Genomic DNA, 13,429 nt, shown 5'->3' with positions numbered 1-13,429 from the left:
ACAGTGTGAAGCAGGGAGCAGCTGCAGCTTCCCAGGCAGGTCGGGGACAGCACGGAGGGGAAATGGGAAGGCTGAGAGTTCAGACAAGCAGGGCAGTGGAACAAGGTGGACAGATGCCAGGACAAAGCAGCCAGATCGAAGAGGAAAGCCCGATTGTCAGTGTTGAATGCACAGGAAGGAACTAGAAGGAAACACACCCGATGATGTTGGATGCCTGCTTTCAGAAAAAGAGGGGGAGGCCAGCCGTGCTGGCTCACACCTGTAATCCCAGCACTTTGGGAGGCCAAGGCAGGTGGATCACTTCAGGCCAGGAGTTCAAGACCAGCCTGGCCAACATGGCAAAACCCCGTCTCTACTAAAAATACAAAAATTAGCCAGGTATGGTGGCTCTTACCTGTAATCCCAGCTACTTGAATCTGGGAGGCAGAGGTTGCAGTGTGCCAAGATCTTGCCACAGCACTCCAGCCTGAGTGACAGAGTGAGGAAGGGAAGGAGAGAGGGAAAGCAGGAAGGAAGGAGAGGAAGGAGAGGGGAAAGGAAGTGATCAAACAGCCAGGAAAGAGAATGGCATCAACCCCTGAGATGGAGCTGAGAGATGACTTTTTAATATTAAAGGAGAAAAAATGATAGTAAGCCAATTACGGAGGAAGGGTCCCAGGAGAACGCATCAAATGTACTGCATGCAGGATAACTGTGGTTGTGGGGCCCTGCTGGGAGGGGTGCTTAAAGGGAGGGGTACATAAACGCAGACCCAGGCCTCAGCTCTGGGCTGCCAAAACCTGCTTCCTACAGAGGATCAATCATGGAAAGTAGGCCTGGGGCAGAAGAGGGAGCCGATGGGAAGGTCGGTGCCCCAGTTACAGACTCCCTTCCCCCAGCCCTTCTCTCCCACATGCCACCCAGAATAGCCCTGGCATCTTTATTGGGTCAGGCTGCCAATTTGCGCTGATCCTCTGCTCACCCAGCCCTGTCCCTCTGTCCTGTTCCCAGTGCCTGAGCTTTCAAAGGCACTCACTGGCCCATCTGTTCTGGCCCAGTGTCCTCCTGAGAGATGATACTAGAGTCCTTGGGGGGAACACCCACCCTGTGGCATAGAATGAGGTGTTGCCCGATTCAAAAATTTCACAAAACAATTTTTTTTTTTTTTTTTTGAGACTCAGACTCACTCTGTTGCCCAGGCTGAAATGCAGTGGCACGGTCTCAGCTCACTGAAACCTCCACCTCCCAGGTTCAAGCAATTCTCTGAGTAGCCTCCTCAGTAGCTGGGGTTACAGGTGTGTGCCATGCTCAGCTAATTTTTGTATTTTTGGTAGAGAAGGGGTTTTACCAAATTGGCCAGGCTGGTCTTGAACTCCTGACCTCAGGTGATCCACCTGTCTTGTCCTCCTAAAGTGTTGGGATTACAGGTGTGAGCCACTGTGCCCTGCCACAAAATAATAATAATTTTTTTTTTTTGAGACAGAGTGTCGCTCTGTCACCCAGGCTGGAGTGCAGTGGCACGGTCTTGGTTCACTCAACCTCCGCCTCCCGGGTTGAAGCGATTCTCTCACCTCAGCATCCTGAATAGCTGGGACTACAGGCGCATGCCACCACACCCAGCTAATTTTTGTATTTTTAGTAGAGGCAGGGTTTCACCATGTTGGCCAGGCTGGTCTCAAACTCCTGACCTCAGGTTATCCACGTGCCTCCGTGGGATTACAGTTGTGCCATGAGCCACCACTCCTGGCCAATAATAATAATTTTTAAAGGAGTATATGGGAAGGTTCAGATTCCTAGTCTCTCCCTAATTGCATGACCTTGGACACAAGAGGCGCTGCACCTCCCTGAGCCTCAGTCTTCTTTGCTCTATCCACACCTCCGGAGATTGTTAAGTTCAGATGAACTGTGTAGAAGCACGTTGCAAATAAGTTACCGTTTTCCTAATTTTCCCACTCCCCTCTTAGAGGGGATGGCTCTGCATTTCCAGCAGCGTCTGCAGCGGACTGTCTCCTTGCTGCCACTGCCACTGAGGCTGCCTCTCCTCACGGGCACGCCTCCCGGCATCCTGTAAGCTCAGCTGCAGACCCAGCTGGGGCTTCTGGAGCCTTACCTTTCCTTGTTTTCATCCATAGAGAGGGTCAGCAGGGACCACTAATGGGGTACAGCATCATAAACTAAACCACAAGAAGGTTATTTCCCATCACTGCCAGCTGCAGAAGGCAGCCATTGTTCTGTGGGCCCCTGCACAGCTTGTTCTGCTGTTCAAGGACAGAGTGTCCTAAGCTTTGAGTTACTCAGCCTGTTTCTTCTCCTCTTCCAGCTGTCGCCTTTTGACTTTTATCCTTGCTCATTTTATTTGTATCCCCACTTGAAATTAGCAAGTGGAATTGAAAATAAATCATAATCACAGCTGCCATGTGTTAAGCCCTGTGGCAGGCATACTGTGCTAAGTGCTTGTCTTGTTTAATCTCAGAAATTCTGTATGATAGGGATGATATATCTGAGGCTTAGAGATAGTAAGCCACTTCCCCAAGTAAAAGAGCTTGAAAGGGCAGAGCCAGCATTCAAACCCAGGTCTGCCTTACTCCAAAACCTGTGTTCTTTTATTTTTTAAAATGGAAGTAGCTTTCTTGTTTTCTTTCCTTTCTTTTTTCTGTTTTTGTTCAGAGTAGTAAAAGTATTTTAATAATCCATCACACTCACCAAATTGCTGAAAGTAAAAAGCACTCAATGAGCTCTCTAGGATGTAGACCAATGGAAACTTTCATAAGTATAACCACTTTGAAAAGCAATTGACAATATCAAGTAAAGCTGAAAATCCACATACCCTGTAATGCAACACTTCCATTCCTGGATCCATACTCCAGGGAAAATGTTAAATATAAGCATGAAAATACCTTTAGAAATGTTCACAGCAGCATTCTTGACAAAACTGGATGGCAGGCATACAGATACATATTTCCTGTAGATGTTTGAACTAATTAATTAGTATAAAGTTATACATATTCATTGTAAAAAAATTTTTCAGATATTGCAGAAAGGCAGAGAGAAAATAAAAATCACCCATAATCACACAATTCAAAGATTACAACTGTCAACATTTTGTTGAATATCTAGACTTTTTCCTAAGCAGACACACACACACGCATTTCCTTAAAACTGGCCAGGTGTGCTGGCTTATGCCTGTAATCCCAACACTTGGGGACACTGAGGCTGGGGGATCACTTGAGGCCAGGAGTTCGAGACCAGCCTGGACAGCATAGCGAGACCCCATCTCTACAAAAAATTTTAAAATACAAACAAAAACTTCATCTTTTTATTTGCTCTTTTATTAATATATTGTGGCAGTCTTTCTGCATCTACGTAGAGCCACACACAAATTTTTTTGTTTTGGTTTGTTTTTTTTTTTTGTTTTTTTTTTTTTTTTTTTTTTTACAGAGTCTCACTCTGTCACCCAGGCTGGAGTGTAGTGGTGTGATCTTGGCTCACTGCAACCTCTGCCTCCTGGGTTCAAGCGATTCTGCAGTCTCAGCCTCCCGAGTAGCTGGGACTACAGGTGCATGCCACCATGCCTGGCTAATTTTTTTTTTTTTTTTGTATTTTTTTTAGTAGAGACGGGGTTTCACCATGTTAGCCAGGACGGTCTCAATCTCCTGACCTCGTGATCCACCCACCTTGGCCTCCCAAAGTGCTGGGATTGCAGGTGTGAGCCACTGCACCCAGCCGAGCCACACAAAAATTTTATTGACTACATAAAGTTCCTTCATAGGACTGAATAGTAATGTAACTGGGTCCTAATAATTTAACCAACCCCATTTTGGTTGTTTCTAATCTTTTGCAGTTGTAAATAATGCTTCAGGGCCAGGCACAGTGGCTCACACTTAAAGTCCCAGCACTTTGGGAGGCTGAGGTGGAAGGATAGCTTGAGGCAAGGAGTTCAAGACCAGCCTGGGCAACATAGTGAGACCCTGTCAAAAAAATAACAAAATTAGCCGGGTGTGGTGGCACCTGCCTGTAGTCCTATCTACTCAGGAGGCTGAGGCAGGAAGACTATTTGAGCCCAGGAATTTGAGGCTGCAGTGAGCTATGATGTTGCCATCACACTCCAGCTTGGGTGACAGAGCAAGACTCTGTCTATAGAAAAAAAAAAACTTCAGCAAATACCCCTGCATGTAAATTTTTATCTTTACCTCTGATTATTTGCTTAGTGAAGTTCCAAGGAGGAGAAATTTGGGTCAAAGAATATGCATTTAAAAAAATTTTTTTTTTTGAAACTGAGTCTCACTCTGTTGCCCAGGCTGGAGTGCAGTGGTATGATCTCAGCTCACTGCAACCTCTGCCTCCCGGGTTCAAGTGATTCTCATGCGTCAGCTTCCCAAGTAGCTGGGACTACAGGTGTGAGCCACCATGCCTGGCTAATTTTTGTATTTTCTGTAGAGACGGGGTTTCACCATGTTGGCTAGGCTGGTCTCGAACTCCTGACCTTAGGTGATCCACCCACCTCGGCCTCCCAAAGTGCTGGGATTACAGGCATGAGCCCCTGCGCCTGGCCATAAACTTTTTTTTTTTTTTTTTTTTAATTAGAGCTGGGATCTTTGCTCTGTAGCCCAGGTTGGAGTGCAGTGGCTATTCATTGGCACAATCATAGCACACTACAGCCTCAGACTCCTGGCCTCAAATGATCCTCCCATCTCAGCCTCCCAAAGTGTGGGGATTACAAGCATGAGTCTCTGAGGCTGGCCTGTTTGTTCATTGTTTAAATAACAGCTCTATTGAGATGTAGTTGACCCATCATAAGTTCACCATTTTAAAGTGTACAATTCAGTGGAGTTTTTTTTTTTTTTAGCTCTACTGCTTAATAATATAATGGATTTTAGTATATTCAGAGTTGTACAACCGTTACCGCTATCTAATTCCAGAACATTTTCTTTCTTTCTTTTTTTTTTTTTTTGAGATGGAGTCTCGCTCTTTCCCCCAGGCTGGAGTGCAGTGGTGTGACTCGGCTCACTGCAACCTCTGCCTCCCGGGTTCAAGCAATTCTCCTGCCTCAGCCTCCTGAATAGCTGGAATTACAGGCATGCACCACCACCCCTGGCTAATTTTTGTATTTTTATTAGGGAAAGGGTTTCACCATGTTGGTCACGCTGGTCTCAAACTCCTGACCTCAAGTGATCTGCCCGCTTCGGCCTCCCGAAGTGCTGGGTTTATAGGCATGAGCCACCACGCCCAGCCTAATTCCAGAACATTTTCATCACTCCAAAAAGAAACCCTGAACCAATTAGCAGTTACTCCTCATTCTCCCCAAAACCCCTTTGCCCAGACCTAGACAACCGCCAATCTGCTTTCTGTTTCTATGGCTTTACCTATTCCAGATAGCTTATATAAATGGAATCACACAATATGTAGTCCGTTGTGACTGAGTTCTTTCACTTAGCAAAATGTTTTCAAGGTTCGTCCACGTTGGAACACTCATCAGTACTTCATTCCTTTTTATTGATGAGTAATATTCCACTCTATGAATATACCACATTTGGTTTATCAACACATCAGTTGGTGGACATTTCGGTAATTTCCACTTTTTGGCTATTATAAATAATGCTGCTATGATCATTTGTGTACAAGTTTTCATATGAATACATGTTTTCAATTCTCTTGAGTATATGCCTAGTAGTGGAAGTGCTGGTTTATATGGTAAGTCTATGTTTAACTTTTTTTTTTTACATTCTCACTAATGGCGTATGAGGGTTCCAGTTTCTCTACATCCTCACCAACATGTGTTACTGTCCATCTTTAAATTATAGTCATCCTAGTGGATCTGAACTGGTATCCATTGTGGGTTTTTTTTTTTCTTTTAAGACAAGGTCTTACCCTGTCACCCAGGCTGGAGTTCAGTGACGTGATCACGGCTCACTGCAGCCTTGACCTCCCAGGCTCAGGTGATCCTCCCACCTCAGCCTCTCAAGTAGCTGGGATTACAGGTGTGTGCTACCATACCCTGCTAAATTTTTTTTTGTATTTTTTGTAGAGACAGGGTCTTGCTATGTTGCCCAGGCTGGACTCAAATTTCTGGGCTCAAGGGATCCACATGACTCAGCCTCCCAAAGTGGTGGGATCACAGGTGTGATCTTCTGAGAAATATATCTTCTGAGAAATATCTATTGAGATCCTTCGCCCTTTTTTTTTTTTTTTTTGAGACGGAGTCTTGCAGAGTCTCACTCTGTCACCCAGGCTAGAGTGCAATGGCGTGATCTCGGCCTACTGCAACCTCTGCCTCCCGGATTCAAGCAATTCTCCTGTCTCAGCCTCCCAAGTAGCTGGAATTACAGGTACACGCTGCCACGCCTGGCTAATTTTTTGTATTTTAGTAGAGATGGGGTTTCACCGTGTTGCCAGGCTGGTCTCAAACTCCTGAGCTCAGGCAATCCACCTGCCTCGGGCTCCCAAAGCGCTGGGATTACAGGCGTGAGCCATGGTGCCTGGCCCTGGAGTTTCAGTTCTGTTTCATCTATATGTTCATCTTATGCAAGTTCTATAGTACCTTGGTTACTATAGCTTTGTAATAAGTTTTGTTTTGTTTTGTTTTGTTTTGATTTTGAGATGGAGTCTCACTCTGTCACCCAGGCTGGAGTGCAGTGGCCAGATCTCAGCTCACTGCAACCTCTGCCTCCCAGGTTCAAGCAATTCTCCTGCCTCAGCCTCCCAAGTAGCTGGGACTACAGGTGCGTGCCACCACGCCCAGCTAATTTTTGTATTTTTAGTAGAGACAGGGTTTCACCATGTTGGCCAAGCTGGTCTCAACCTCCTGACCTCAGGTGATACACCTGCCTCGGCCTCCCAAGGTGCTGGGATTACAGGCATGAGCCACCACACCTGGCGCTTTGTAATAAGTTTTGAAACTGAGAAATGTGAGGCTTCTAACTTTGTTCCTTTTCATTTCAAGCCCGAGTTTTTAACCATTTTATTATGCTAACTCCTATGAAGAAAAATAGGCTGGGTGGAGTGGCTCATGCCTATAATCCCAGTACTTTGGGAGGCCGAGGCAGGAGGATTACCTGAGGTCAGGAGTTTGAGACCAGGCTAGCCAAGACGGTGAAACCCCCCGTCTCTACTAAAAATTAAAAATTACTGGCCAGGCGCAGTGGCCTATGTCTGTAATCCCAGCACTTTGGGAGGCTGAGGTGGGCGGATCACGAGGTCAGGAGATCGAGACCATCCTGGCCAACATGGTGAAACCCCGTCTCTACTAAAAATACAAAAATTAGCTGGATGTGGTGGCACGCGCCTGTAATACCAGCTATTCGGGAGGCTGAGGCAGGAGAATCACTTGAACCAGGGGGTTGGAAGTTGCAGTGAGCCGAGATTGTGCCACAGCACTCCAGCCTGGTGACAGAGCGTGAGACTCTGTTTCCTAAAAAAAAAAAAAAAAAAAAAAAAAAACCAGCCAGGTGCAGTGATTCACGTCTGTAATCCCAGTACTTTGGGAGGCCAAGGCAGGGAGATCACTTGAGGTCAGGAGTTCGAGACCAGCCAACATGGTGAAACCCTGTCCTCTACTAAAAATACAAAAATTAGCAGGATGTGGTGGTGTTCGCCTGTAATCTCAGCTGCTCAGGAGGCTGAGGCACAAGAATCGCTTGAACTCAGGAGGCAGAGGTTGCAGTGAACTGAGATGGCACCACTGCACTCCAGCCTGGGTGACAGAGCAAGACTTTGTCTGAAAAAAAAAAAAAGTATATAAAGCTACAAGCTAAAGTGAGACTGGATTTCATTTCAGCCTTCAATCCTACTTCAGTCCTTTCTACTGCAGAAACAATTTAAAGCAACAGGAGTGAAGAAATACTGATATGTACCTCTTTGTGTTACACAGTAGTCTCCGCTTATCCATGGGGGATACTTTTTTGTTTTGTTTTTTGTTTGTTTGTTTGTTTGTTTGTTTTTTCAGACGGAGTCTCGCTCTGTCACCCAGGCTGGAGTGCAGTGGCGCGATCTCGGCTCACTGCAAGATCCACCTTCCGGGTTCATGCCATTCTCCTGCCTCAGCCTCTCCGAGTAGCTGGGACTACAGGCGCCCGCCACCACGCCCAGCTAATTTTTTGTATTTTTAGTAGAGAGGGGGTTTCACCATGGTCTCGATCTCCTAACCTCGTGATCTGCCCGCCTCGGCCTCCCAAAGTACTGGCATTACAAGCGTGAGCCACCGCGCCCAGCCTGTTTGTTTGTTTTTGAGATGGAGTTTTGCTCTTGTTGCCCAGGCTGGAGTGCAATGGCGCGATCTTGGCTCACCACAACCTCCACCTCCCAGGTTCAAGCAATTGTCCTGCCTCACTCTCCTGAGTAGATGGGATTACAGGCATGCACCACCACGCCTGGCTAATTTTTTGTATTTTTAGTAGAGATGGGGTGTCTTCATGTTGGTTAGGCTGGTCTCGAACTCCTGACCTCAGGTGATCTACCCGTCTCGGCCTCCCAAAGTGCTGGGATTACAGGTGTGAGCAACCGCACCTGGCAGGGGATATGTTTTAAGACCTCTAGTGGATGCCTGAAACTGCAGATAGTACCAAACCCTATATATGCTATGAGGTTTATTTTAAATTTTTTCAATTTTTTAAAATTGTTGTGGGTACATAGTAGGTGTGTATGTTTATGGGGTACATGAGATGTATAAGACAAAACAATTATAACAATATACTCTAATAAGGCCGGGTGCAGTGGCTCATGCCTATAATCTCAGATCTTTGGGAGGCCAAGGCAGGAAGATCATTTGAGGTCAGGAGTTCGAGACCAGCTTGGCCAACGAGGTAAAACCCCGTCTCTACTAAAAATACAAAAATTCACCGGGTGTTAGGCCAGGCGCAGTGGCTCACACCTGTAATTCCAGTACATTGGGAGGCTGAGGTGGGTGGATCACCTGAGGTCGGGAGTTCGAGACCAGCCTGACCAACATGGAGAAACCCCGTCTCTACTAAAAATACAAAAAATCAGCCAGGCGTGGTGCCACATGCCTATAATCCGAGCTACTCGGGAGGCTGAGACAGAAGAATCACTTGAACCCGGGAGGCAGAGGTTGTGGTGAGCCAAGATCATGCCATTGCACTCCAGCCTGGGCAATAAGAGCAAAACTTCGTCTCAAAAAAAGAAAAAATAAAGTAAAATTAGCCAGGTGTGGTGGTGCACGCCTGTAATCGCAGCTACTCGGGAGGCTGACGCAGGAGAATTGCTTGAACCTGGGAGGTGGAGGCTGCAGCGAGCTGAGATTGTGCCACTGCACTCCAGCCTGGGTGACAGAGTGAGACTCCATCTCAAAACAACAACAAAAACACAATATACTCTAATAGAAGTGATGCAGGTGTGGTGTCTGTCTCTCGAAACATCTGATTGTACTGTACTTGCCTATTTTCAGACCACAGTAACTGAAGCTGTGGAAAGCGAAACCACGGATGAGGGGGACAACTGCACTAGCTTCAGTTGTCACGCTGTATTAGAGCAAGGAGAAGAAAATTCCAGAACTTGCATTCTGCAGGGCCTCCTGGCTACTGAATGATATTTAGGTCCTCATGATGTCATCTGCTGTTCGTGTTCCACAGAAATCCTTTCTAATATAGCCTCTTCCCTACAGCAATAACAGCCAGATGAAGAAGCGGCCAACATCTGCAGTGGGCTACAAGAGGCCTATCAGCCAGTATGCTCGGGTTGCCATGGCAATGGGGTCCCACCCCAGGTACAGGGTAAGAAGTGGAGAGGGAAGAAAGAGCCTATGGGAGGGAGGCCGGGCGAGGTGGCTCACACCTGTAATCCCAGCACTGTGGGAGGCCGAGGCGGGTGGATCACCTGAGGTCAGGAGTTCGAGACCAGCCTGGTCAACATGGTGAATCCCCAGCTCTACTGAAAATAAAAAAATTAGCCGGGCGTGGTGATGGGTGCCTATAGTCCCAGCTACTTGGGAGGCTGAGGCAGGAGAATTGCTTGAACCTGGGAGGCGGAGGTTGCAGTGAGCCGAGATTGCACCATTGTACTCCAGCCTGGGCGACAGAGCGAGACTCCGTCTCGGAAGAAAAAAAAAAAAGAGCCTATGGGAGGGGATGCTCACAGCCTCTGCTTCCCCTAACCACCTCATCAGCCCTGCTACACCCAAGACTGGCTGAGTCCCTAGAAGGCACAGCGACCGGGCACTGCTCAAGCCTGGCATCGTATTCCCACCACAGGCTGAAAACATAATGTTTCTGGAGTTGGACGTGTCCCCTCCAGCTGTCTTTGAGATGGAATTCTCTCACGACCAAGAACAAGACCCTCGTGCGCTACACATGGAGAGGCTCATGCGGTTGGACAGCTTTCTGGAAAGACCTTCCACGTCTAAAGTCCGAAAGTCCAGATCCTGGTCAGTACCTCCATGGTCCAAGGCAGCACTGGACTCAGGAGGCAGGGGAACTGCAGGGGCTGGGGGATGCTAAAGAGGGTTTTGCTGGTGCCCAAAGGGCAGGAAGGGCAAGGGGTGACTGGGGATGTCGGAGGGGTTCCTGCAGCAACAGGATGGGGCAAAGGAGAGGACTCACTTTCCTGTTTCCTGCATTTCCCTAACCTCCTCTTTTGCCTGCCTCATCTCCCCTGCAGGTGCCAGAGTCCTCAGCGGCCTCCACCTTCCACCACACATGCCTCCCTGGCCTCTGCTTCTCTGCGCCCTGCAACAGTGGCGGACCATGAGTGACAACCATCACGTCAGGCTGCCCATCCAATAGACTCCTGGGATGGGGCAGCCAACCCTGGCTCATCTCATCTGCCGCTTGTTGCGTGTGCGTGTGCGTGCATGTGCGTGTGCGTGTGTGCAGGGGTGAGAATCTGGCAGACGGTGCCTCTGCCTGCTCTTCTTCGCCTCCTTTATTTAATTCATGTTATTTATTCGCGGAGCTCAGTTCGTGTTGGGGAGATGCCCTCGCCTGAGCCGTCTGGGCCTACCGTGGTCACTGCGTAGCCTCTTTTTCTTCTGACTTGAGAGCTCCCCCAGTCAGATCTCAGGCTTGTCCCCCTGTCAGCTGCCTCCAGAAGGGAAGGTAGCCAGTGCCTGAGAAGACAGTCCCTTTTCTACCCACCGCACTGCATAACCTCCATCTTCTCCCACACTGATGGCGAGCAGCCCCTGAGCACTTTCTGGGACCAGGAGACTGCTTGGTGTTCCCTGAGGACAAGAGACATCCTCACAGTGTTGGGCATCTGCTCCCTGTGGACACAGCCCCACTCTCCACTTTCTGAGCCTCAGACAACCTCATCCAGCCTATTGGGCTCCTTTTCAAGGACATTAATAACCTCACCAACATAGCTCATGCCCTTCAGCTTTGACAAGAACTCACGGCTTCCCAAACTCTGCTTCCTGTCCACCTTTGATGGGAACTGTGGACCAACTAGTTACCATCACCTTGGAACCTGCAGGAAATGGAACAGCAATTGAGACAACTTGAACAGTCATCAACGGAAGTCCCTCCACCAGATCCCTTTGTTTCTGTCCCCTCCAAGGGGTCATTTTGGTCGACAGGCCCTCAAGGCAACTCCCAATTTTCAAGAGGCTGCTCCTGCCTGCTTTGATCATTTCTCCCTGCAGCTGCCTAGACCCCGTTCACAGTGGGAGGAGTCATTGTCATTCTACCCCTGGCTAAACGAAGATATTAACATCTATTGCTTTTTCCCTTCATCTGTCACAGGAAACAGAAGCCCAGGCACAATCTTTTCCAGCTTTGCCTGTTACCCCTGTTTCTGAATCGCATCTTTAAGGTCTTATTTTGTTGAAAATAGATCCTTTATTCACTAGTTACGCAAATTGGTTCCTAGGGGGATAATCTTTACTTTCCTTTGTCATGGCCCAAAATGTCTCCCGGTACCTCGAGTGATAAGTAAATTTCTACAAAAAAAAAAAAATGGGTAATGTTCATTGACTGGCTTTTTAAGTGTATATTTTGGTGGAGGGGTGAAGAGGTAATAATGAAAGCAAGCGAGTGAATTAGGATTTCAAAATGCCCTAATAGTGCGAGTCTCCAGTTCCTAGAATATGAAGAGTGCTGTTGTTGGGGTGAAACCGTGAGACTGACCGATCTGCCTGAAATGGGGGGTGTGGGAGATGGTGGCGGGGGTTATTTCCTTCAGGAAATGAACCCTTCTTACATCGTTCAAGTTCTGCTCTGAGGATCAAGCTTGGGTCTGATTTAACTCAGCGACACTGTCATTTCTGCTTCATTACTGGACTAGAGGGTTGAGCCACCCAGTTGCCATTTGCTCCTGTCCTTCCAGGAAATCACAATTTTCATCAGAGCCCAAGAGATTATCTGAGACTCAGGATTCAGATCAGAGGTTCGACTGTGGCTGGGACAGGAGTTGTGTGTAGAAATTCACCAGGTGGCCTGAGCGCAGGGGGACCTCCAGGGCTGCGTTGAGCAGCCTCTCCCACTGACCTCTTTCTCGTTTGTGGACGAAGCAGCACGTATCACCCCATTCATCACTTGGACACATCGCCTTTGCATTGTCTTGTCACTCCTCCCTCACAGTCTTATAGCACAATATACCCAAATCAGCACCCCCAGTCCGAGGGCTGGGCCCAAGGTATGGTCGGAGGAGGAGCTCCTGCCTGCGGTTTTGTGTACGTGTGTATGTGTGTGCGTGTTTGTGTGCGTGTTTACCTCCACAGGGGACACTCTACACTCAGCGTAAGATCTGCTGGGAACAGGGCCACCAGGGGTGGCTGGATCTCAGTCTCTCTGTCTTTCTTTCTCTCCTTTTCCTTTTGGTGTATCAAATATTTGATTGACAAAGTAAGGGCCTTGATTAGGACCAAATTCTCGTGTGTTGCTATGGTCTTTATTTAGGACAACAGTTAACAATGCAGTGGCCCATTCTTGTCACTCTACACATATGACTATACGGGACATATGTAATATATAAATATATATATAAAACATTCCCCTCTGTCCCCTTGGCTTAGGATGGAGGCCTCTCTGTTGAGCTGAAATGCACCTGCAGCTGGGTGCTGCCAGCAGCTTGCAGGCCCCAGCCCTGTTCCAATCAACACAGTTGACAATAAAGGAATGAGTATCGTCACGGAGTTGACTGCCTTACTTCTCTTCCCTTTGTTTCTTCCTACTTTTACTCCCTCCCTTTTTCATATTCTCCTTTCTCTCTCTTCCTTGTTTTTCCAGCAGGGGCTCAAGAGTATATCAGCCAGACGTGGTGGCTCACGCCTGTAATCCCAGCACTTTGGGAGGCCCAGGTGGGCAGATCTCCTGAGGTCAGGAGTTTGAGACCACCCTGGCCAACATGGTGAAACCCCATCTCTACTAAATATACAAAAATTAGCCTGGTGTGGTGGCACACACCTGTAATCTCAGCTACTCTGGAGGCTGAGGCAGGAGAATCGCTTGAACCCCGGAGGCAGAGGTTGTAGTGAGCTGAGATTGTGCCACTGCACTCTAGC

The 13,429-nt window shown here is 47.9% G+C and overlaps 1 protein-coding gene across 1 annotated transcript in view; it reads left to right on the top strand.

The window, feature by feature from the left end:
- Positions 1–13,056, top strand: part of KIF3C (kinesin family member 3C) — a 55,365-nt gene extending 42,309 nt beyond the window's left edge. The window contains exons 6-8 of the mRNA XM_032172452.2: positions 9,596–9,704; positions 10,182–10,354; positions 10,588–13,056. Of these exons, the coding sequence (XP_032028343.1) occupies positions 9,596–9,704; positions 10,182–10,354; positions 10,588–10,681 (376 nt within the window). The 3' untranslated portion in view covers positions 10,682–13,056. The remainder of the gene's footprint in view (positions 1–9,595; positions 9,705–10,181; positions 10,355–10,587) is intronic.
- Positions 13,057–13,429: the final 373 nt, after the last annotated feature.

Source organism: Hylobates moloch, unplaced genomic scaffold, assembly GCF_009828535.3.
Source record: "Hylobates moloch isolate HMO894 unplaced genomic scaffold, HMol_V3 SCAFFOLD_13, whole genome shotgun sequence".
Classification (NCBI taxonomy): Eukaryota; Metazoa; Chordata; class Mammalia; order Primates; family Hylobatidae; genus Hylobates; species Hylobates moloch.
The sequence above is the reverse complement of the archived record's forward strand: the minus strand, read 5'-3'. Positions and strand labels throughout refer to the sequence as shown.